At 47.6% G+C, this 24,012-nt stretch overlaps 1 protein-coding gene across 3 annotated transcripts in view; it reads right to left on the bottom strand.

The window, feature by feature from the left end:
• Window positions 1-24,012, bottom strand: part of LOC139753367 (uncharacterized) — a 317,027-nt gene that overhangs the window by 76,155 nt on the left and 216,860 nt on the right. For all 3 annotated transcript variants that reach the window (XM_071669760.1, XM_071669762.1, XM_071669761.1), the window contains exons 4-7: window positions 7,824-7,928; window positions 4,790-4,906; window positions 2,911-3,003; window positions 539-732 (exon numbers count right to left, since the gene is read on the bottom strand). In XM_071669760.1, coding sequence (XP_071525861.1) covers window positions 539-732; window positions 2,911-3,003; window positions 4,790-4,906; window positions 7,824-7,928 — 509 coding nt within the window. The remainder of the gene's footprint in view (window positions 1-538; window positions 733-2,910; window positions 3,004-4,789; window positions 4,907-7,823; window positions 7,929-24,012) is intronic.

Here is a 24,012-nt window from a genome sequence, read left to right as displayed (position 1 = left end):
ATAGAAGCTCAGAAACTTAAATTGAGAAAATGAGGCTCACTGTTGGCACTTTGCTCTGCAAACACATTCTTTGGCATTGATATGTATATGTCTACATCACACAGAGTAACTCATGATCTAGGCAGACCTTTCACAACTCATGCACTTCATGTTCTAAGGAACAGCTACAACTACTGAAATTTTCAACTCCCAAAGAGGGATATTCCACAGACATGTAAACATAAAAAAGGTGGGGGTGTATTTAAATCTATGGCACTGAAACAATCAGAGCATCATGAGGCTATATATACCTGGGAAATATTACAGAAAGGATAAACTACTTTCAGTGTATGCATATTATCTCATTGTCGGTGGTAAAACTGTTTTCAGAGAGTGTTTCTTTATTCTTTCAATGTAGTTAATAATACTGCTTTCAGAAACCTTTTATTTATTTTCTCTGTTGTTGATTTTTTTTTTTTTTTTGCCATCTGAGGTGCAAAGGTCCCCTTAAGATAACAAGATTTGTTTTATCTAACAACATTTCTAATTCTGGACTTACCTATCTGGTTGGACAAGACCAACCAAGCCCTCAATAATGTTCTCAAGTTCCTTTAGGAGTAACTGTTGCTGCTCATGTTGAAGGGCCTCCTGCTCCACAGCATTTATCCTGCTTGCTATTTGCTGCACCACTCCAATAGCCTCTGTCAGCAGTGGATGATCACGGTGTTCTCGACTTGTGTGCTTCAAAAGACGCTGCACAAAAGATGGATTATACTAACATGATGCATTTTGCTTATTCTTCAAAAGAAAGGTGCACTAGAGACAAAAAAAAAAAAAAATTATGCCATGACAATGCCAGAAAAAACATTACTATAAAAGATATCTTTAGAGGTCATTCCTGTTTCTAGAATCATTTATCTGGTAAGGCATGTGACAGATCTTACTGAAGGTGGTTGATGTCATGGATTCATGTTCAGATAAGCATGACATTAGCTTATAAAAATTAAAGAGCCAAAGAGCTCTGACCCTCTGGTTACTATGGCAACACACAATTTGATCATCACATTTCAAGAAACATAAAATTCAAATCTGGTGTGGAGGGAGCAAAAAACATGATACCTGATATACAAAAGCTGAGTTACTGGAAGAAGTGAGAGGATATATAAATTTGCTCACTATGGAAGAGAGAAGACTAAAAGGAGACTTAACTTCAACCTTCAAGTTTCTTAATCAAACTGACAATTTTGATAGTAAACAGGTCTTTGGAAGAAGATCAATCATTAGTCTGAGCAAGAAGTAAGGACTTTGTAAGAAAAGATGTAAAGAAGTACTTTCATTGTATTAAAGTTGTCAATGAAACTGTAAATTGACTATGAGAAAGTTTGATAAGTTGCATGTCAGTGAAGAAAGCTCATAAGGTGAGACTCCATTAGTTTAGAACTACTTCTCAACACTGTAAAACTTGGTATTCATAAATGGGCTACATACTTAAAGTTATATCAAAGAGAGGGAGAAACAAATGAAAAGCTTAGAACAGGCATCCAAGGTGGTAGACAAAGAAAAATTCTGTAGAGGTCTTGGACCTTCTCCAGTCTAATACATGAGAAGCATCATTTAAAAAAGACCTTATTCCTCAGCTCTAACATCAGCTCAGTGTGTAAGATTTATGCCATATCCAGACACACCCCTTCATTTTCAATGAGTACTACAATTTAGTGAAACAACAGGCCAATCCAAATTTCAAAGCTAAAAATGATACACTGAAGTCCAGGGATTAAATTATCATGATGTCACTTTGGAAGAAGGTAAAGGGCAACTGAAGACTGTGTCCTCTACATATTCCATGAAGTTACAATTCCCATGGAAACTACCTGTTCATCTCCCTGAGTTCCACAGTTCCTCTATTGGCTAAAAACATTGCATTTTATATAAAGAAAATCATGATGTCCCAACAAGATAAACGTGTAAGCTCACAAAGTTTGCAAGGTCATTTCAGTAATTGTTTACTTCTGAAGGAGCTGAAAATCTGTAAACACATTTCTCTATAGATACCTGTGCATAAATTTCTATCATGTGGTGCTGTTACAAGCATTCTAGAGACCCATCTAATCCCACTGTTGCATTTCCCCTTCTCTGAGCAAGTACAAGTGGCCCCTATCTCCTTTAAGTTGCTATGCTTTCACTCAAACTCATAAATCTTCTTCATAGAAGAAATGAGGTTCTAAAGTTAGAAAAATCTTCTCTTCCTAATTGGGAGTCCTGTTAGCAATCCCCCTGTTTTCCTTAAGCTGCTATCCCTCAACCCTCATTTTGTACTTCCTCCATATCTAAGGCAGAAGAATGGAAAATTGATTAACTGGGTTTAGTGATATATGAAGCCAGGATGCAAGTTTTGAGAAAGAATTTCAAATTCAAAAGGAAAGAGCAGTTACCATCAATGAGATAGAAGGGAGAGTAGTGTCCAATTCTAGAGTCAAATGGGCCCAACTAATCCTAATTAGTCATTTAAACTCTCATTCTTACCCATATGACTCACCTGCTGGAACAAAAACTGGTTTATACTTCAAAATTTCATTCTTTATTGATGAACTGATAAGTAATAGCTTGTTCAGAGTCAAATTTAATTACATACTGCAAATGAAACATCATATGCTCATGTCACAGGCAGGCCATGGTAGTGAGGGAAGTGTCATTGAAATATCATGAAAGAAAATTACTACTCTCTAAGTCTTGAGGTAATGAAGACATATCCATATAGATATGATGATCATTAGGAAGAACTGTTCCCAAGTAATCATAAGTGTATCTCATGCACATCAGGAACCAAGCAAAAGAAGAGATACTATAGGTAAAAATAAACTATAGGTATGTGCCTTGCATAACCTCATTCTATTGTTCGAAGATTTAGCCAGGAAATGTAGATCTACTCACCTTAAGTAGTAATTCGTATTGTGGGAAGCGCTGAACTGGCTTGATAAGCAAGGCTTTGAGATCCAGTTTGCCAGGATGTTCTCGAGCCCATGCCTGGGTGAGAAAACACTTGTATTTGTAATTGCCCCTCTATCATAGTGGAGATACAGATTGTCATCAAACAAGCATTTATAATAAATGTACTCATTGATTAATTATCCTAGATAATTAGACATAAGTATTAAGAACAAATATGAAATGATTTTAACACCCTTTGTATGAGCTTAGATACATATTCTATGGATGTGTTTCCTTGTGCTACCTCGCAAACGCGGGAGACAGCGACAAAGCAAAATAAATAAATAAATAATATACAGTAATTTCTCCTAGACCCAGATTCTTTGAAGGCTGTTCTCTGCATAACATGGACTTTTTGAAGATCTGCCAGGTGTCCTAGTCACAGAAAGAGAGAAAATATAAATTTCTCCAAGTAGGTGGGTTGCTCCTGTGCTTGCAAAGTTTTTCTGATGCTGTTAAGTACTCTAAAATAAGGTTTCAAAATTTTGCACAAAAATTCAATTGTCTCAAGCTTGCTCTGTAACATTTTGGCTTCTCAAGACAGTCTGCTGACTCCTCCAGCAAAATGTCAATGATATTTTTATAGCAAGTGACAGGTGATTGACAAGCATCTGCACAGCATGACCAATGTGCATCACTTGGTTTCTTCTGGCTTGAATTGGAAAAGGCCTCTTCTTCATGTTTGACATTTAGTCTTTAAACCAACTAATTGATGCAGTAAAGAAAACATGTAGAGCTTGTATAGAGTAAATAATGCTTCTGTCTTAATGCAAGCATTTGCAGCATCATTGCTTTTGAGATTCAATGAATTTTCTAAGCCTACAGTAACCTGTATGTCCTTGTAGTGACTAGAAATGTTAATTGCACTGGCATTGGCTGTGGCATTTTTGTATATTGAGTACAAAAACTTCAAGAAATGTCAGAAATGTGTCATTTCTTTCTCCCTTGTGCCCTGATGAGCTCAAGAAAAGTTATGAAGTGTTCCACAAGTTGATGTCAAGATATCACACAATTTGTCTGTCCCTCTTTCTATATCCTTTCCATTTTCAATTATCAGGTCTACAAACACCTGAGGAGCACAGATTAATTCTCCATGCATTATTTTCTACTAACTTTTTATCTTAAGTTTCATCCAAGATGGCTATGATTGGAGAATGTTTTTTATTGTGCCATGTTGGCTGCTACAAAAAACAAACATATATCCTTAATTTCACTTGAAGTATTTGGCTTGACCTTTATCACAGCAAGCTAAACTGTAGTCTTTCTTTCCCTCTTTCTTCCTCTCCTTTAACTCTAAAAAAAGAAAACATTTAAAGATCTGTTAAATCAAGAGCTTAACCTCTGAGATGATTTTTAAGGCTCTTGTCCCACCACCCTTGAGCAGGAAGGACATGAAGTTTTTTGTAGCAAAAGAGTAGTTAAAACATGAAAAAAGCTAAAGATGAAGTGAATACATGCATTGTTGAAAAACTTAAAATCTAGTATGAAAGAATTGCCATATTAAGCAGTGAGCTCCACAAATACATATAAAGTTCTGTTTCCATAAATACCTAAACATAATCACTAACTTTAGTTCTCATGGACCATTCAGATTCTTATAAATTATGAACAAGTCTTCCTAACAGTTATGAGGAAATGACTGGCCTGATACTTTAATGTACAAACAATAAGAGAGAGAGAAATACTTTCAGTGTTTTGAGTGCATGTGCTTACTTGATGATAATATCATTTTCCAATAATACATTTCTGTATATGTGCTTGCATTTTCATATGTGTCTTTTGACTCATTATTAATCATCAATCAAGAAACAACACAACTTACCACAACAAAGTGTTTGAAGGTTGGCTTGGCCTGAGCTGCTGCCTTGGTTGCTTCTTGTGCTGTCTTCCAGTTGTTTGTGAAGGCAATGTAGCTCTCCACCACACTTGGATCCTTTACCTGAAAAAATAGGGAAAATAAATTTTCAAAGCACATCTTATATCCTAGAATACTATGAGAATTCTCAAAATTCAGGAGCTCCTTTGCAATAAAATCATTCATGGTGTACCTATATCCTCACAGCAGTTCATCAATCATTCTTGTACCCTTGTCACGTTTCTGGGTAAAGTTTGGCTTAAAAAGCTGCACTAAAAGTTTTGTTATGATGTTTTGGGGCTTTAAGTTTCTCTCAAAATTTTAGGTTTGATTCTTTGCTCTTGACCAGTTCCATCTGTTATCCTCAGAATCTAATAAATGGACAAATCAGTTTGTAATACAAGTTTTAAACTCTGATGCACAGACGTCCATTCCAAGTTTTCAACAATCAATATTATAAATGTAGCACATAAACTCTGTTTAAAGTCCAGATGTGCTTCCTTATGGTTCCATCTGTTTCTCTTAAAATAAGATATTTGTGGCCTTTCATTAACAAAACGATTGTTTGCATTTTCCAGGGATGTGACGTGTTGATTCCAAAACCCCTGAAGAGGGCAGGATGGGGGCCATGGAGCGGTTTGGATGAGAAGTGTCTAGTGCTGCTATAAAGAACTGAGGACTGAGCATGCTGAGGTGAGTTTAATGTTACAAAGTTGGGTAAAACTTTTACATCATAGGCAAGGCAATTCGAACTTACGAATAACGATAATCATATTAATCGCTGTGCTGTAGCTACATCATTCATATAGTTACAGGGCTGACTTTTAATGTAAAATGAATATGAATAACTGGTATGGGAAATCATTGATGATAGAGGAAACCGTAGGGGTCAAATATTCTAAATTGTAAAAGGGAAAATATATTCAGAAGTAATCTGAACAGAACCAAAGCATACCTCATCCAGAGGTATATTCAAACTTTTCTGCATGGTAAGCCAGTCGATTGAGGCGCCTCCCTCCAATACACAGACCTGGAACCAGTTCAAAACTGCTTCCTCGAAACCTCATCCACAAATCTGCATTTCATCTCAGTTAACACATGCATATATTTCACTTCGAACATTTATTTTTTACTTTACAACCTGGGGTGCCTCATACTGATGGAGGATTAAAGGAGGATATGTATAGTATCTGCTAACCAATCAAAATATATTATTATAGGCTGCTCAAAATCAAGATAAAGAAGATTAAAAAAGCAATACCTCATAAATTAGAGCCTATGTAACAAACAAAAATCGACATATTGCAAAAAATTCAAAAGCTACTGGGGGCCTGAATACTTCTTCAGGGAGACCCTGAGCATTTATAAGGGGGGGGGGGGGGGTATAGCCTCTTCATTTTAGTCTACAGTAACCCCCCCACCCCGCCCACACACACACACACACACACACACACACACACTTACATGAACAAATCTACCTATCCCTCATCTAAACTTTTTCTATGAGACATTATCAGTGCAGTAATAATTCTGACTAACTAGCAACAGTGAGTCAAACGGTACTGTATTCTTATGTGTACTAGGTGATTTTTTTTCTCCCCCCAGCTTGTCCATCTGACTCCCGGATTAATCAACATTTCCCTACAGAAGAAAAGTTTTTGTAAATATCAAAATTCATGTAAACTATGAGAAGGAAAAGATCAGTTGTAATTAATCCTTCGGAGTCATAAGAGTGTTCATACCCGTAGCCATTTTGAAATCCAGACAGCGTTTGAGAGTCAAGCCAATCACATTTATCTAATCCCCAACTTGGAGGCTATGCTGCCCCTAACCCCAGCCTAACTCCATAACGGTGAACCTCCTCAGCATAACCTTGGCCTACCTCCATGAAACCCTACACTTGCCTCAACATAACCCTGCAGTGAAACGAGGGAATAAAAATATTGAACACTATCTTATAAACCTAAGAATAGCTCACAAAAATCAGTCAGAATAACTATTTTATGAATTTTCAGACGAGAATAGTTTAAAGAAGAATGAATGCATATTCACTAACTTTATATCGCAAAGTTCGTGAAATAAAACTTAAATCAGGAGGTGATGGAGGCTGTGAAAAAACTAGCGCGTACACAAATCTTTAGCCAGATGACATTAGGCTCTGGAAATTTGATGTCCTTACGGCTTGCAGCAGGCATGCCCATATTATCACTTGACCTAAAAAAAAATCCAGTCACCTGAAATCAATTTTGATCCATAGTTTTGACTAATTCATTTAATACGATGCTCCAATTTTTTTTTTTAACTCGTTTGAATATTTCATTTATATCCAGCACTCTCCCACTTCTTATCTGAAACCTCTGTAAACTATTCAGACATATTTTTCTTTCATCACCCTCTATATTATAACTTACCCGCCTGCAAGAGGTTACAACGCGAGTAAAAAGTCATTTTGCAAGGCTGTATCACAAAGTGGAGAAAGAATCGCAGCTTTGGGCCGCAGGAGCCTTAAGAATAGGTCTTGGATGACACCAAGACTCAGAGAAATTGAGTCCAAGTATGCCCGTCTTGTAACAAGCTTTTCTCTGGGTGTATAGGTCTTATTTTAAGCTCTGATTCCTCAACACTGATTTATGAGTAGCATCTCTGCTGTTGCCTAGGAATCCAATAAGTAAAACATACATGTCTATGTATTTCTGTACGTCGCGTCGCTCTCACTACATGTCGCTCCACCGTATCCTTGTGGGGGAACCGCTCGCCAACCTTGAGGTGAAAGAGCTTCATTTGTAAGTAATGGACAGTTGAACTTCGTTGAGTCTTTGTTAGTAGTATAGAATTTCGCGGAACCATTGTGTTCCGGGGAAACTCGGTTGAAAACACGGCTGATCCTTTAACAGTCAAGTTTGTCGAGTGCCTGTGATGTCTTGCCCTTGCCGTAGCACGTGTGGGCTGGTAAAGACAGTGATTAGACTAATCATACCTCATCTTCCTTCCTGTGACTCACCATCTGTAAGAAGATATCCCCGACGCAGATGCTGGCGTCCCTGGACTCGATGCGTTGCTTCAGCTCCTCCAGGAAGTGCTCGTGGTGGCTGTGGATCTCCGGCACCTGCAGAGGAAAACATAGTTAAACATCGTCCATAAATATTAGATACACAACGACTAGAAATGTGGGTTCTCTCTTTCCTCAAGATACAAAGAGGCTGGAATATGGAGAGAAGCTGTTTAACAGATGAAGTTGACAGTTCATAAGCGTCTTAACAAGTAGTTGCCCCTCTTGTAAGGCCCCAGTCATCTCCTGTCCCCTTTCCTATCCGTTCTCTTCATGCACCTTATCCCCGCCTTCGTAACGCTTGCAAACGTGAACCCTGCACAGCTTTCATCCTGATCCAGATAAAACATTCCACTGCTGACGAGGCTTTTCTTCTCAAGTCCAGTGGAAGTCTTCTATTCTCAACCACATCAGTTATCTACAAGAAATACATGGCTTCGCAACCAAGTCAAATGCAAGTCTTCCATTATCATCCACCCCATTCATTTACTACAAGAAATAAAGAAGTTTTTGTAAATGATTGTAAGTAAAGTCGGTGGCTGGCTGGGATGTTCCCTGATGCAAGGAAGATAAAGTGGCCAGAGTGCTGGGATGAGGGACGAGGGAGTCGTCCCATGCCTGAAAATCGATCTAATGGTGTCGCCAAGGTTATTCATGGCCGCTCGCTTATCTGGGAGACCTTCGCACTGGTTCCGCCACATAAAAGACTGTTTTTGCTTCTTTTCAGAATTATGGTTGAAAAAAAAAAGACGGATCACCTGAAGGTTCACCCTTAACTTAAGCTGATCTCAGATAGACATTAGGTTCGGTAAGGTTATAAGTTTAACCTAACTTCCCAACCAAACGTAGCTTAGAGAAACGTTTGATATAGGGAAAGCGACTCCAAAGGTGATTAAGAAAATAAAAGATTAGTCAGTGAGAATTGTCATGTACTAATCATCGGATGGGTAAAGTATACAAGTTATTCTGGCGAGGAAGATATACAACAAAATTTAGGGTTACAACTAAGCATGTTTGGTAGAGGGGCTTCCATGAATATGAATGAAATCATACACTGCTTGATGAAATTCTATCTCGCCCATATTTGTTTCTCTTAATTAACCAAATGATTTAGGAGAACAATGATTTAAGGTAGACAACTGTTTTCCAAAATTTATGTATTCAAAATGCTGTCAACACAAGGCTCTGTGGAAATATTGTGCAGGTTACTGTAAGCTGACAATGAATTGCTACTTGGAAAAATGAATGAATATATCGCACCAGTAACAGCGGCACACTGCAACTGTAGTGCAACATACTGCAATAGTAGCTGCAGCAATACTGCAACAGCAACATTAGTGCTTAACAACAGTAGCAGCAATATTGTAAAAAATAGCAACAGCAATACAACAGCTGCAACAGTAATATTAGAAAAGCAGCAGAAATACAGCATTGCACCACAACTTAGCAGAAACAGCAGTAGCACCGCAACAGTAGCAGTACTACAATCAAAGCAACTTTAACAACACAGCGCCACAACCATGAAAGTAGAAGCAACAGCCTCATCAATAGTGCAAAATAACATGACAGAGCGACACAATAGCAGTGACAACAAAAGCATAATGAAAACAGGAAGGAAACATTCAGGTTGCTAACAATAGCAGCAACTGACAATTACAGCTGCAACAAAACAGCCACAGCAGCACCAGTAAATTCACTCCAAGTACAGGGTGATCAAAACACTAACAGCATAGTCATAGAAATAGCAGCACAATGACCAGAAACAGGCCAATCACAACTGTAACAGGGCAATCATAAAAACAAGACAATCACAGAAAGAACAGGACAACCACAGGAGCAACAGGACAATAGAAACAAGAACAGGACAATCGCAGCATAAACAGCACCGTCGTAGCAGCAGCAAAACAATCCCAAGAATAGCACAATCATAGCAGCACCACCAGAACAGAAGCAACAGGACGACAACAGTTAACAACAGTAGCAGTGGGACGACAACGGCAGTAGGAAAGAAAAATCCAATAGGACAACGGCAAAACAGCACTGGTAAGACAACAACAATAAGAGGACAAAAGCAACACAAAAAAGCAACAGGACAATAACACGACAGTAGCAGAAACAGGGAAAACAAAACGACTAGAAGCAGCAACAGAACCACAACAACAACAATAACAGGACGGCAGCGATATAGTACAAGATAACCACAAACGATGATGATTATAATGAAGGAATAATTCACAATTTTGTTGTAGTTTTTAATGTTCAAAGAATATATACGGAGGTTAAGACTCCCCGTGAGTATATATATATATATATATATATATATATATATATATATATATATATATATATATATATATATATATATATATATATATATATATATATATTCCTGTTTACCAAATGGCGTCCTAGCTTCGTCTCTTCGATGTATATCAACTGACTGTTATATTTCTCTCTTGTGTCTCCCCTGATGATGTGATTATTACACGAAAGTGCACTTGGGAACTTTTCGTGTTTCATTTTCCCCGTGGACTCATAGGAATATCTTGATCACGCGCAAAATTCTGATCCTTTCCAATATATATATATATATATATATATATATATATATATATATATATATATATATATATATATATATATATATATATTATCCCTGGGGATAGGGGATTAAGAATACTTCCCACGTATTCCCTGCGTGTCGTAGAAGGCGACTAAAAGGGGAGGGAGCTGGGGGCTGAAAATCCTCCCCTCTCGTTTTTTTTTTTTTTTTTTTCCCAAAAGAAGGAACAGAGGGGGCCAGGTGAGGATATTCCAAAAAAGGCCCAGTCCTCTGTTCTTAACGCTACCTCGCTAACGCGGGAAATGGCGAATAGTTTGAAAGAAAAAAGAAATATATATATATATATATATATATATATATATATATATATATATATATATATATATATATATACTCTCGTGGAGTGTGTATACATAGTGTATAGTGCTGTATAACGTACACTCAGCCTCATCTTTTCTTCAGTATGCAGGAAGAGGCTACAATCACGACTTAAGAAGAGTTGGAATCACGTATGTTTGTGTGTTAGAACGGACGGTAGGTGACTCCCCTGACAACCATTCTGTTGGTCATCCTGGGAAGATAATGATTTCATTATTTACCTCCACTCAGCTGTTCTCCCCCCCCCCCCCCCTCGTAGTAGCACCACCGTGTGACTTAACTTTGACCTTTGACCCGGCGTCCAGCTGCCTTTCACCCCGGGGCGTGTATAACAACCTCCTGGGTGTAATAAGATACAGTGATAACATCAGCAGTGATAAGAGAAAAAAAAAAATCACTCGCGTGAGACATAAGTGTGTGAGAATCCCGGTGTCACCCACACACCAGCAGTGAGATCCTGTAGACACACCCTCTTGCTGACACGCTGTGTGTCACCTGGCGTCATATGGTGAGGCCTCGTGTCACCTGGCCAGGTCTCGTGTCACCTGGCCAGGTCTCGTGTCACCTGGCCAGGTCTCGTGTCACTTTTCAGTCCCGTGTCATATGGCCAGTCCTCTCGTCACCAGGCTGAGTCCCGTGTCATATCGTTGGGGTTGGTGTCACCTGGCAGAATCCCGTCGTGTCATACCACCAAGCCTCGCTTCACCTAGCAGAGTGCCGTGTTATCTCAGCAGGTCACGTGTCACATAGCTGGGCTGGGAGTCACGAGCTGCAACACAATGAGGCCGCCAACTGGGTCAGATGTTAACGTCCGGACCTTCGTCAGTACCGTGGCCACTGTCAGGGCCACCTGAGCCTGTGGCCCTGTGTGTGTGTGTGTGTGTGTGTGTATAGGTGTGTGTGTGTGTGTGTGTGTAGGTGTGTGTAGGTGTGTGTGTGTGTGTGTGTGTGTGTGTGTGTGTGTGTGTGTGTGTGTGTGTGTGTGTGTGATTATTATTTGTATGTTACGGGGAGGGAGTTATACACTCGTGTTGCCTTGTCACTTAACCTTGTATATATATATATATATATATATATATATATATATATATATATATATATATATATATATATATATATATATATATATACTCATGTGTCAGTGTATTTTTATGTTTATACATCTGTGTATAGGTTTATCAATTATTTTACATGTGTGTGTGTGTGTGTGTGTGTGTGTGTGTGTGTGTGTGTGTCACTATATTTGTCTTAACGTGTAAGTACGTGTGCCTGCGTGCGTGCGTGAGTGCATCTCCTGCTTTCCCCCTTGCCAACCTGCCTGCTTGATTCCATGTCTACTGCCCTGCTTGGGTCTCTGCCTGCTGGCATTCCCGACCCTCACATGATTTGTGTCACGTTTCCCCGCAGCAGCTGCAGGGCCTCGATGAACCCGGGTCGTCAACATCTTCCCTCACAGTAAGCTGTGTAATATTCCCATCCTCTTCTCTCTTCTATCGGTTTCTGCTTTCTTGATCCTTCAGTTTCCCTGGGTCGCCACCTCTACTTCTTAAAGGCAGAACCGCCTCACGTTCTGGTTTCTCGCATTTCCGTTACGGAACCCGAGGCCAGGAAGTTCTTCAGCAGCGTACGCTGACCACCGCTCCACTACGGCCTCCACCACACACACACACACACACACACACACACACACACACACACACACACACACACACTCCCACCTCATGTATATAATTTCATACAGTTCCTTATATTCAACCTTTTACTTCTGTACGTTTCGTTGGTATAATGAAAGACGTAGAGCGAACCCTTATATGTACCAGTTAGTCGATCAGGGGACGACTGAGCCAGACACTGCCTGTGACCTCACACCTGGGACACGGGTGACCTGCACGACCTGGGACACGGGTGACCTGCACGACCTGGGACACGGGTGACCTGCACGACCTGGGACACGGGTGACCTGCACGACCTGGGACACGGGTGACCTGCACGACCTGGGACACGGGTGACCTGCACGACCTGGGACACGGGTGACCTGCACGACCTGGGACACGGGTGACCTGCACGACCTGGGACACGGGTGACCTGCACGACCTGGGACACGGGTGACCTGCACGACCTGGGACACGGGTGACCTGCACGACCTGGGACACGGGTGACCTGCACGACCTGGGACACGGGTGACCTGCACGACCTGGGACACGGGTGACCTGCACGACCTGGGACACGGGTGACCTGCACGACCTGGGACACGGGTGACCTGCACGACCTGGGACACGGGTGACCTGCACGACCTGGGACACGGGTGACCTGCACGACCTGGGACACGGGTGACCTGCACGACCTGGGACACGGGTGACCTGCACGACCTGGGACACGGGTGACCTGCACGACCTGGGACACGGGTGACCTGCACGACCTGGGACACGGGTGACCTGCACGACCTGGGACACGGGTGACCTGCACGACCTGGGACACGGGTGACCTGCACGACCTGGGACACGGGTGACCTGCACGACCTGGGACACGGGTGACCTGCACGACCTGGGACACGGGTGACCTGCACGACCTGGGACACGGGTGACCTGCACGACCTGGGACACGGGTGACCTGCACGACCTGGGACACGGGTGACCTGCACGACCTGGGACACGGGTGACCTGCACGACCTGGGACACGGGTGACCTGCACGACCTGGGACACGGGTGACCTGCACGACCTGGGACACGGGTGACCTGCACGACCTGGGACACGGGTGACCTGCACGACCTGGGACACGGGTGACCTGCACGACCTGGGACACGGGTGACCTGCACGACCTGGGACACGGGTGACCTGCACGACCTGGGACACGGGTGACCTGCACGACCTGGGACACGGGTGACCTGCACGACCTGGGACACGGGTGACCTGCACGACCTGGGACACGGGTGACCTGCACGACCTGGGACACGGGTGACCTGCACGACCTGGGACACGGGTGACCTGCACGACCTGGGACACGGGTGACCTGCACGACCTGGGACACGGGTGACCTGCACGACCTGGGACACGGGTGACCTGCACGACCTGGGACACGGGTGACCTGCACGACCTGGGACACGGGTGACCTGCACGACCTGGGACACGGGTGACCTGCACGACCTGGGACACGGGTGACCTGCACGACCTGGGACACGGGTGACCTGCACGACCTGGGACACGGGTGACCTGCACGACCTGGGACACGGGTGACCTGCACGACCTGGGACACGGGTGACCTGCACGACCTGGGACACGGGTGACCTGCACGACCTGGGACACGGGTGACCTGCACGACCTGGGACACGGGTGACCTGCACGACCTGGGACACGGGTGACCTGCACGACCTGGGACACGGGTGACCTGCACGACCTGGGACACGGGTGACCTGCACGACCTGGGACACGGGTGACCTGCACGACCTGGGACACGGGTGACCTGCACGACCTGGGACACGGGTGACCTGCACGACCTGGGACACGGGTGACCTGCACGACCTGGGACACGGGTGACCTGCACGACCTGGGACACGGGTGACCTGCACGACCTGGGACACGGGTGACCTGCACGACCTGGGACACGGGTGACCTGCACGACCTGGGACACGGGTGACCTGCACGACCTGGGACACGGGTGACCTGCACGACCTGGGACACGGGTGACCTGCACGACCTGGGACACGGGTGACCTGCACGACCTGGGACACGGGTGACCTGCACGACCTGGGACACGGGTGACCTGCACGACCTGGGACACGGGTGACCTGCACGACCTGGGACACGGGTGACCTGCACGACCTGGGACACGGGTGACCTGCACGACCTGGGACACGGGTGACCTGCACGACCTGGGACACGGGTGACCTGCACGACCTGGGACACGGGTGACCTGCACGACCTGGGACACGGGTGACCTGCACGACCTGGGACACGGGTGACCTGCACGACCTGGGACACGGGTGACCTGCACGACCTGGGACACGGGTGACCTGCACGACCTGGGACACGGGTGACCTGCACGACCTGGGACACGGGTGACCTGCACGACCTGGGACACGGGTGACCTGCACGACCTGGGACACGGGTGACCTGCACGACCTGGGACACGGGTGACCTGCACGACCTGGGACACGGGTGACCTGCACGACCTGGGACACGGGTGACCTGCACGACCTGGGACACGGGTGACCTGCACGACCTGGGACACGGGTGACCTGCACGACCTGGGACACGGGTGACCTGCACGACCTGGGACACGGGTGACCTGCACGACCTGGGACACGGGTGACCTGCACGACCTGGGACACGGGTGACCTGCACGACCTGGGACACGGGTGACCTGCACGACCTGGGACACGGGTGACCTGCACGACCTGGGACACGGGTGACCTGCACGACCTGGGACACGGGTGACCTGCACGACCTGGGACACGGGTGACCTGCACGACCTGGGACACGGGTGACCTGCACGACCTGGGACACGGGTGACCTGCACGACCTGGGACACGGGTGACCTGCACGACCTGGGACACGGGTGACCTGCACGACCTGGGACACGGGTGACCTGCACGACCTGGGACACGGGTGACCTGCACGACCTGGGACACGGGTGACCTGCACGACCTGGGACACGGGTGACCTGCACGACCTGGGACACGGGTGACCTGCACGACCTGGGACACGGGTGACCTGCACGACCTGGGACACGGGTGACCTGCACGACCTGGGACACGGGTGACCTGCACGACCTGGGACACGGGTGACCTGCACGACCTGGGACACGGGTGACCTGCACGACCTGGGACACGGGTGACCTGCACGACCTGGGACACGGGTGACCTGCACGACCTGGGACACGGGTGACCTGCACGACCTGGGACACGGGTGACCTGCACGACCTGGGACACGGGTGACCTGCACGACCTGGGACACGGGTGACCTGCACGACCTGGGACACGGGTGACCTGCACGACCTGGGACACGGGTGACCTGCACGACCTGGGACACGGGTGACCTGCACGACCTGGGACACGGGTGACCTGCACGACCTGGGACACGGGTGACCTGCACGACCTGGGACACGGGTGACCTGCACGACCTGGGACACGGGTGACCTGCACGACCTGGGACACGGGTGACCTGCACGACCTGGGACACGGGTGACCTGCACGACCTGGGACACGGGTGACCTGCACGACCTGGGACACGGGTGACCTGCACGACCTGGGACACGGGTGACCTGCACGACCTGGGACACGGGTGACCTGCACGACCTGGGACACGGGTGACCTGCACGACCTGGGACACGGGTGACCTGCACGACCTGGGACACGGGTGACCTGCACGACCTGGGACACGGGTGACCTGCACGACCTGGGACACGGGTGACCTGCACGACCTGGGACACGGGTGACCTGCACGACCTGGGACACGGGTGACCTGCACGACCTGGGACACGGGTGACCTGCACGACCTGGGACACGGGTGACCTGCACGACCTGGGACACGGGTGACCTGCACGACCTGGGACACGGGTGACCTGCACGACCTGGGACACGGGTGACCTGCACGACCTGGGACACGGGTGACCTGCACGACCTGGGACACGGGTGACCTGCACGACCTGGGACACGGGTGACCTGCACGACCTGGGACACGGGTGACCTGCACGACCTGGGACACGGGTGACCTGCACGACCTGGGACACGGGTGACCTGCACGACCTGGGACACGGGTGACCTGCACGACCTGGGACACGGGTGACCTGCACGACCTGGGACACGGGTGACCTGCACGACCTGGGACACGGGTGACCTGCACGACCTGGGACACGGGTGACCTGCACGACCTGGGACACGGGTGACCTGCACGACCTGGGACACGGGTGACCTGCACGACCTGGGACACGGGTGACCTGCACGACCTGGGACACGGGTGACCTGCACGACCTGGGACACGGGTGACCTGCACGACCTGGGACACGGGTGACCTGCACGACCTGGGACACGGGTGACCTGCACGACCTGGGACACGGGTGACCTGCACGACCTGGGACACGGGTGACCTGCACGACCTGGCACATGGTCGACCTGCAAAGCCAGGGACACGTGACCTGCAGAGCCAGGGATACGTAGCCTGCAGAGTTGGGGACACGTGACCTACAGATTTAGGGACACGTGACCTGTAGAACCAGAGACATAGTGGTGACCTGCAGAGCCAGGGACACGTGACCTGTAGAACCAGGGACACACTGGTGACCTGGGACACGTGACCTGCAGAGCCTGGGAGACATGACCTGCAAAGTCAGAGACACGTGAACGGCAGGGTCAGGGACACGTGACCTGCAGTCAGAGGCATGTGACCTGCAGAGCCAAGGACACGTGACCTGCAGAGTCAGAGGCACGTGACATGCCAAGGCAGGGACACGTGACCTGCAGGGTCAGAGACGCGTGACCTGCAGGGTCAGAGGTACGTGACTTGCACAGCCAGGGACACGTGACTTGCCGAGCCAGGGACACGTGAGCTGCAGAGCCAGGGACACACTGGTGACCTACATAGTGACCAGGTTATTGCCCGTGAAGTGAGACGCCGGGCTTCGAACCCTGGTGTATGTAGCGCATGAGGCAGGCTGGCAGGCGGCCCCGCTGATAATGATCTACATAACCTCACCTGCGGAAGCAGGCCCCACCCCCCCACCTTCCCCCCTCCCCCATGACGTACGAACCTCCCCCTCCCTGCTCCCTCTTGTTTGTAAACAAGTCGTGACGTCACTGTGACGTCAATATGCCGTGTTTGTCGTAGGTTCTCTCTTACACGTGTGTAAATTACGCTTCTTTCTGGTCAGATATTTTTTTTTTTTTTCGCCATTCACCTTTCCTTTCTAGATGTAGTAAACAACACGACTTAATTAATCCATATCTGAGTTGTTATTAAGAGTTCATGGGAAGGACAGATAACACAAGACCTGATGGTCTATGACGAGGTTATCTGCTGGAGGACAGGGCATGGGAAGGACAGATAACACAAGACCTGATGGTCTATGACGAGGTTATCTGCTGGAGGACAGGGCATGGGAAGGACAGATAACACAAGACCTGATGGTCTATGACGAGGTTATCTGCTGGAGGACAGGGCATGGGAAGGACAGATAACACAAGACCTGATGGTCTATGACGAGGTTATCTGCTGGAGGACAGGGCATGGGAAGGACAGATAACACAAGACCTGATGGTCTATGACGAGGTTATCTGCTGGAGGACAGGGCATGGGAAGGACAGATAACACAAGACCTGATGGTCTATGACGAGGTTATCTGCTGGAGGACAGGGCATGGGAAGGACAGATAACACAAGACCTGATGGTCTATGACGAGGTTATCTGCTGGAGGACAGGGCATGGGAAGGACAGATAACACAAGACCTGATGGTCTATGACGAGGTTATCTGCTGGAGGACAGGGCATGGGAAGGACAGATAACACAAGACCTGATGGTCTATGACGAGGTTATCTGCTGGAGGACAGTACATGGGAAGGACAGATAACACAAGACCTGATGGTCTATGACGAGGTTATCTGCTGGAGGACAGGGCATGGGAAGGACAGATAACACAAGACCTGATGGTCTATGACGAGGTTATCTGCTGGAGGACAGTACATGGGAAGGACAGATAACACAAGACCTGATGGTCTATGACGAGGTTATCTGCTGGAGGACAGGGCATGGGAAGGACAGATAACACAAGACCTGATGGTCTATGACGAGGTTATCTGCTGGAGGACAGTACATGGGAAGGACAGATAACACAAGACCTGATGGTCTATGACGAGGTTATCTGCTGGAGGACAGGGCATGGGAAGGACAGATAACACAAGACCTGATGGTCTATGACGAGGTTATCTGCTGGAGGACAGGGCATGGGAAGGACAGATAACACAAGACCTGATGGTCTATGACGAGGTTATCTGCTGGAGGACAGGGCATGGGAAGGACAGATAACACAAGACCTGATGGTCTATGACGAGGTTATCTGCTGGAGGACAGTACATGGGAAGGACAGATAACACAAGACCTGATGGTCTATGACGAGGTTATCTGCTGGAGGACAGGGCATGGGAAGGACAGATAACACAAGACCTGATGGTCTATGACGAGGTTATCTGCTGGAGGACAGTACATGGGAAGGACAGATAACACAAGACCTGATGGTCTATGACGAGGTTATCTGCTGGAGGACAGGGCATGGGAAGGACAGATAACACAAGACCTGATGGTCTATGACGAGGTTATCTGCTGGAGGACAGGGCATGGGAAGGACAGATAACACAAGACCTGATGGTCTATGATAAGGTTATCTGCTGGAGGACAGTACATGGGAAGGACAGATAACACAAGACCTGATGGTCTATGACGAGGTTATCTGCTGGAGGACAGGGCATGGGAAGGACAGATAACACAAGACCTGATGGTCTATGACGAGGTTATCTGCTGGAGGACAGGGCATGGGAAGGACAGATAACACAAGACCTGATGGTCTATGATAAGGTTATCTGCTGGAGGACAGTACATGGGAAGGACAGATAACACAAGACCTGATGGTCTATGACGAGGTGATCTGCTGGAGGACAGTACATGGGAAGGACAGATAACACAAGACCTGATGGTCTATGACGAGGTTATCTGCTGGAGGACAGTACATGGGAAGGACAGATAACACAAGACCTGATGGTCTATGACGAGGTTATCTGCTGGAGGACATGAACATCATGCAAAATATCTATATCTGGAGTCAGGACGTTAAAGCAGTCATGGTTTGCAGTTCGGATAATCTTAAGGACAAATAAATCCATCTCGGTGTAATGTCAGTGTATTGAAATTTCCCCGTGACTCTGCCATGTTATGTTCTCATGTGTATCACCCCAACTGACCCTCCATCTGCACCCCACCCCAGCTGACCCTCCATCTGCACCCCACCCCAGCTGACCCTCCATCTGCACCCCACCCCAGCTGACCCTCCAGCTGTACCCCATCCCAGCTGACCCTCCATCTGCACCCCACCCCAACTGACCCTCCATCTGCACCCCACCCCAGCTGACCCTCCATCTGCACCCCACCCCAGCTGACCCTCCAGCTGTACCCCATCCCAGCTGACCCTCCATCTGCACCCCACCCCAGCTGACCCTCCATCTGCACCCCACCCCAACTGACCCTCCAGCTGTACCCCATCCCAGCTGACCCTCCATCTGCACCCCACCCCAGCTGACCCTCCAGCTGTACCCCATCCCAGCTGACCCTCCACCTGTACCCCATCCCAGCTGACCCTCCATCTGCACCCCACCCCAGCTGACCCTCCAGCTGTACCCCATCCCAGCTGACCCTCCATCTGCACCCCACCCCAGCTGACCCTCCATCTGCACCCCACCCCAGCTGACCCTCCATCTGCACCCCACCCCAGCTGACCCTCCATCTGCACCCCACCCCAGCTGACCCTCCATCTGCACCCCACCCCAACTGACCCTCCATCTGCACCCCACCCCAGCTGACCCTCCATCTGCATCCCACCCCAGCTGACCCTCCAGCTGTACCCCATCCCAGCTGACCCTCCACCTGTACCCAACCCATCTGACCCTCCACCTGTACCCCACCCCAGCTGACTCTCCACCTGTACCCCACCCCAGCTGACCAACCACCTGTACCCCACCCCATCTGACCCTCCACCTGTACCCCACCCCAGCTGACCCTCCACCTGTACCCCACCCCAGCTGACCCTCCACCTGTACCCTACCCCAGCTGACCCCCCACCTGTACCCTACCCCAGCTGACCCTCCACCTGTACCCCACCCCAGCTGACCCTCCACCTGTACCCTACCCCAGCTGACCCTCCACCTGTACCCCACCCCAGCTGACCCTCCACCTGTACCCTACCCCAGCTGACCCTCCACCTGTACCCTACCCCAGCTGACCCCCCACCTGTACCCCACCCCACCTGACCCCCTACAACTTTATTTTGCGGATAAATTTTTCATTTAGGTTAATGTTTGTTAATCTCTCTCTCTCTCTCTCTCTCTCTCTCTCTCTCTCTCTCTCTCTTAGAGTTCAGGTTCACTGAATCTTTGCGTCGAGTGGACTGAATCTTAGAGTTCAGGTTCACTGAATCTTTGTGTCAAGTGTACTGAATCTTAGAGTTAGCTTCAGTGAATCTCCGCCTCAGGTTTGTGGAATGTTCGCGTCCGTAACTTCCATGATTGGTACGCGCACGTCGGCGGCGTGGGTCCAGCCCGCCACTGTGTTATGATCAAGATGTATGGAAGGTACTGGAAAGATAATGGGGGACCATCGCTCACGTCTCCTCTCATCACCCATCAATTAACCATTTATTCCTCCTGGAAAATCATCTCCTTGATGACCTTACCATCCGCTTCATTTGCTCACAACTCCTCGAGACACAGTCCTCCCTCCCTCCCTCCCTCCCTCCCTGGAGGTTCAGCCAGGAGTGAATGGTTATAATTGATGGTTGAAGAAAGAAAACGGGACAGATGGCCTCCGGAGCCTTCCATTCATCTCGCCCGCCGCTGGTTAACGTAGTGTCGGCCAGAGCCGTGGGGTGATTACCAAGATGGATGGTTCACGATGATGGCTGGTCTGTCTGCTTCCTGCCTCTCTGTCTGTCTGTCTGTCTGCGTGCTGGACGGGCAGGTTGGCCACTCCACCCCCCCCCCAGCCTGCTGGTCTCATGGCTCGATGACTATCGTTAGAACAGTGTATCGTACGTGTGTGTGTGTGTGTGTGTGTGTGTGTGTGTGATTACTGTTTCTACGTTACTGGGAGAGAGAGCTTTACGCTCGTGTCTTCCCGTGTCTTAACTTTGTGCATAATGCACATTGTCTTTACTTTTGAATGTATATGAACTCTCCCTCGCTTTCACCCGAAGCCAGGTACGCGTTCGTCGACCAGCTCCGAGGAAAGGATGAACGGATAGGATCGGCTGTGGACAGACTGATGCACCCAGGATTCGAACCCAGGCGGGCACGCGTATATGTGTGACAGTTGGAAGCCACTTTCTTAAAACATCCACAGCTTCATAATACCATGATTAACCACATGACACTGTGCTACTGTTTGTAGCCATTGAGCATATGACCCGTGGTTATGATGACCTCACCTCTGACCTGACCCCCTCACTAGTTACGTCAGAGGCCTGGCCATGATAACCATGGGTGACACACGTCATGATGAAGTGGCCAGACAGGGAGACGTTGTGTACCAGACTCACGTAACGTAAATAAAGAGTCGGTGACTGAGACGTAAAAGTTGCGATACATAGCACTCCGGGATACCCCCCTCCCCCCCCCCCCCTCTCTCTCTCTCTCTCTCTCTCTCTCTCTCTCTCTCTCTCTCTCTCTCTCTCTCTCCCCCGAGCGTTACTGCTGCTTGTGTCTCTAATGCCGCCACAGTCGCTGTTCAAGATCACGGGCATGACAGACCCGGCAAGCCACCGCGTCACGTGACTCCAATTGCCGCTGGCAACTGGAGGGTGGGCCGATTTGATATCTACTTCTTCCCCCCACACCTTCAATGTTTTCGAACTCTCCATCTTCTGGTGTTGCCCTCTGGTGAAAACCACACCAGACTGTCCACCTCTGCCAGAACTCTCGTGGCTACGGTTCATCTTGTCTCTCTGCAGTATGATCATGATCTCTCGTCCTCCTGTGAGTGTCATGTAAGCCTCGGCCTCCGTTGACCGGAGTCGCAGACCCAACGTGTTGGGTTGAGTACCGACGCGCACCACACGCCCGCCACTTTCATGACCTGATGACTCGTGCGTTCCTCGAGGTCCTGGACGACAGATCGAGTGTAGATAACACTCCAAGAGTCTTGAATATAAAGATAATATACTATCTTACGTCCATTATCTTGGAGATACTTTAACTGTATCTATGAGTTGCAGAGTGTGAGTGCTACCGTATCTTGGCGCAAACTCACCTGCCACTTTTTAATGGACAGGTTTTTCACTTCCAAAAAAAATTCGTAGATACTTTCCTTTGTCTCTTCTTTTCTCCTTTCATAATCCTCAATATATTTCAGTGAAGGCCCGGCCTTGATGTGGACTTTAGTCCACAACTAGAGCCTCCAACGTAAACAATACACACACACACACACACACACACACACACACACACACACACACACACATATATATATATATATATATATATATATATATATATATATATATATATATCATTGTACATAAACGCCCACATACGCATATATACATGCATATACATACACATACCCAGACATTACATACATACACATGTACATATTCATGCTTGCCTTCATCCATTTCTGTCGCGACTCCGCCCCACAGGAAAACAGCATCGCTGTCCCCTGCTTGAGCGAGGTAGCTCCTGGAAAACAGACAAAATAGGCCACATTCGTTCACACTCAGTCTGTAGCCGTTACGTGTAATGCATCGAAACCACAGCTCCCTGTCCACATCCAGGCCCCACAGACCTTTCCATGGTTTACCACAGACGCTTCAGATGCCCTGGCTCAGTCTATTGACAGCACGTCAATATATATATATATATATATATATATATATATATATATATATATATATATATATATATATATATATACCTAGGATATGGGAGAAAGAATACTGCCCACGTACTCCCTGCGTGTTGTATATGGCGATAAATGGGCGAGACGGGTGGCTGAAAATCCTCCTTTTCTTTGTTATTTTCCCAAAGAAAGAACGGAACAAGGAGCCAAGTGAGGAACTTTGCGGCTTCGCCATTTGTTCTTGACGCTACCTTGCTCACGCGGGAAATGATATGTATGAAATAATAGAATATATATATATATATATATATATATATATATATATATATATATATATATATGTATATATATATATATATATATATATATATATATATATATATATATATATATATATATATATATATGTTGTTTTTTTCATACATATTCGCTGTTTCCCGCGTAAGTAAGGTAGCGTTAGGAACAGAGGACTGAGCCTTAGAGAGAAAATCCTCACTTGGCACCCCTCTCTGTTACCTCTTTTGGAAAAGTACAAACTGAAGGGGAGTAATCCAGCCCCCGCTCCCTCCCCTCTTAGTCGCCTACTACACGCTGGGAATAAGTGAGAAGTA

The sequence above is a fragment of the Panulirus ornatus genome, chromosome 14 (genome assembly GCF_036320965.1).
Source record: "Panulirus ornatus isolate Po-2019 chromosome 14, ASM3632096v1, whole genome shotgun sequence".
NCBI classification, from domain to species: Eukaryota; Metazoa; Arthropoda; class Malacostraca; order Decapoda; family Palinuridae; genus Panulirus; species Panulirus ornatus.
Note: the sequence above shows the minus strand (reverse complement) of the source record. Positions and strands in the feature narration are given on the sequence as shown.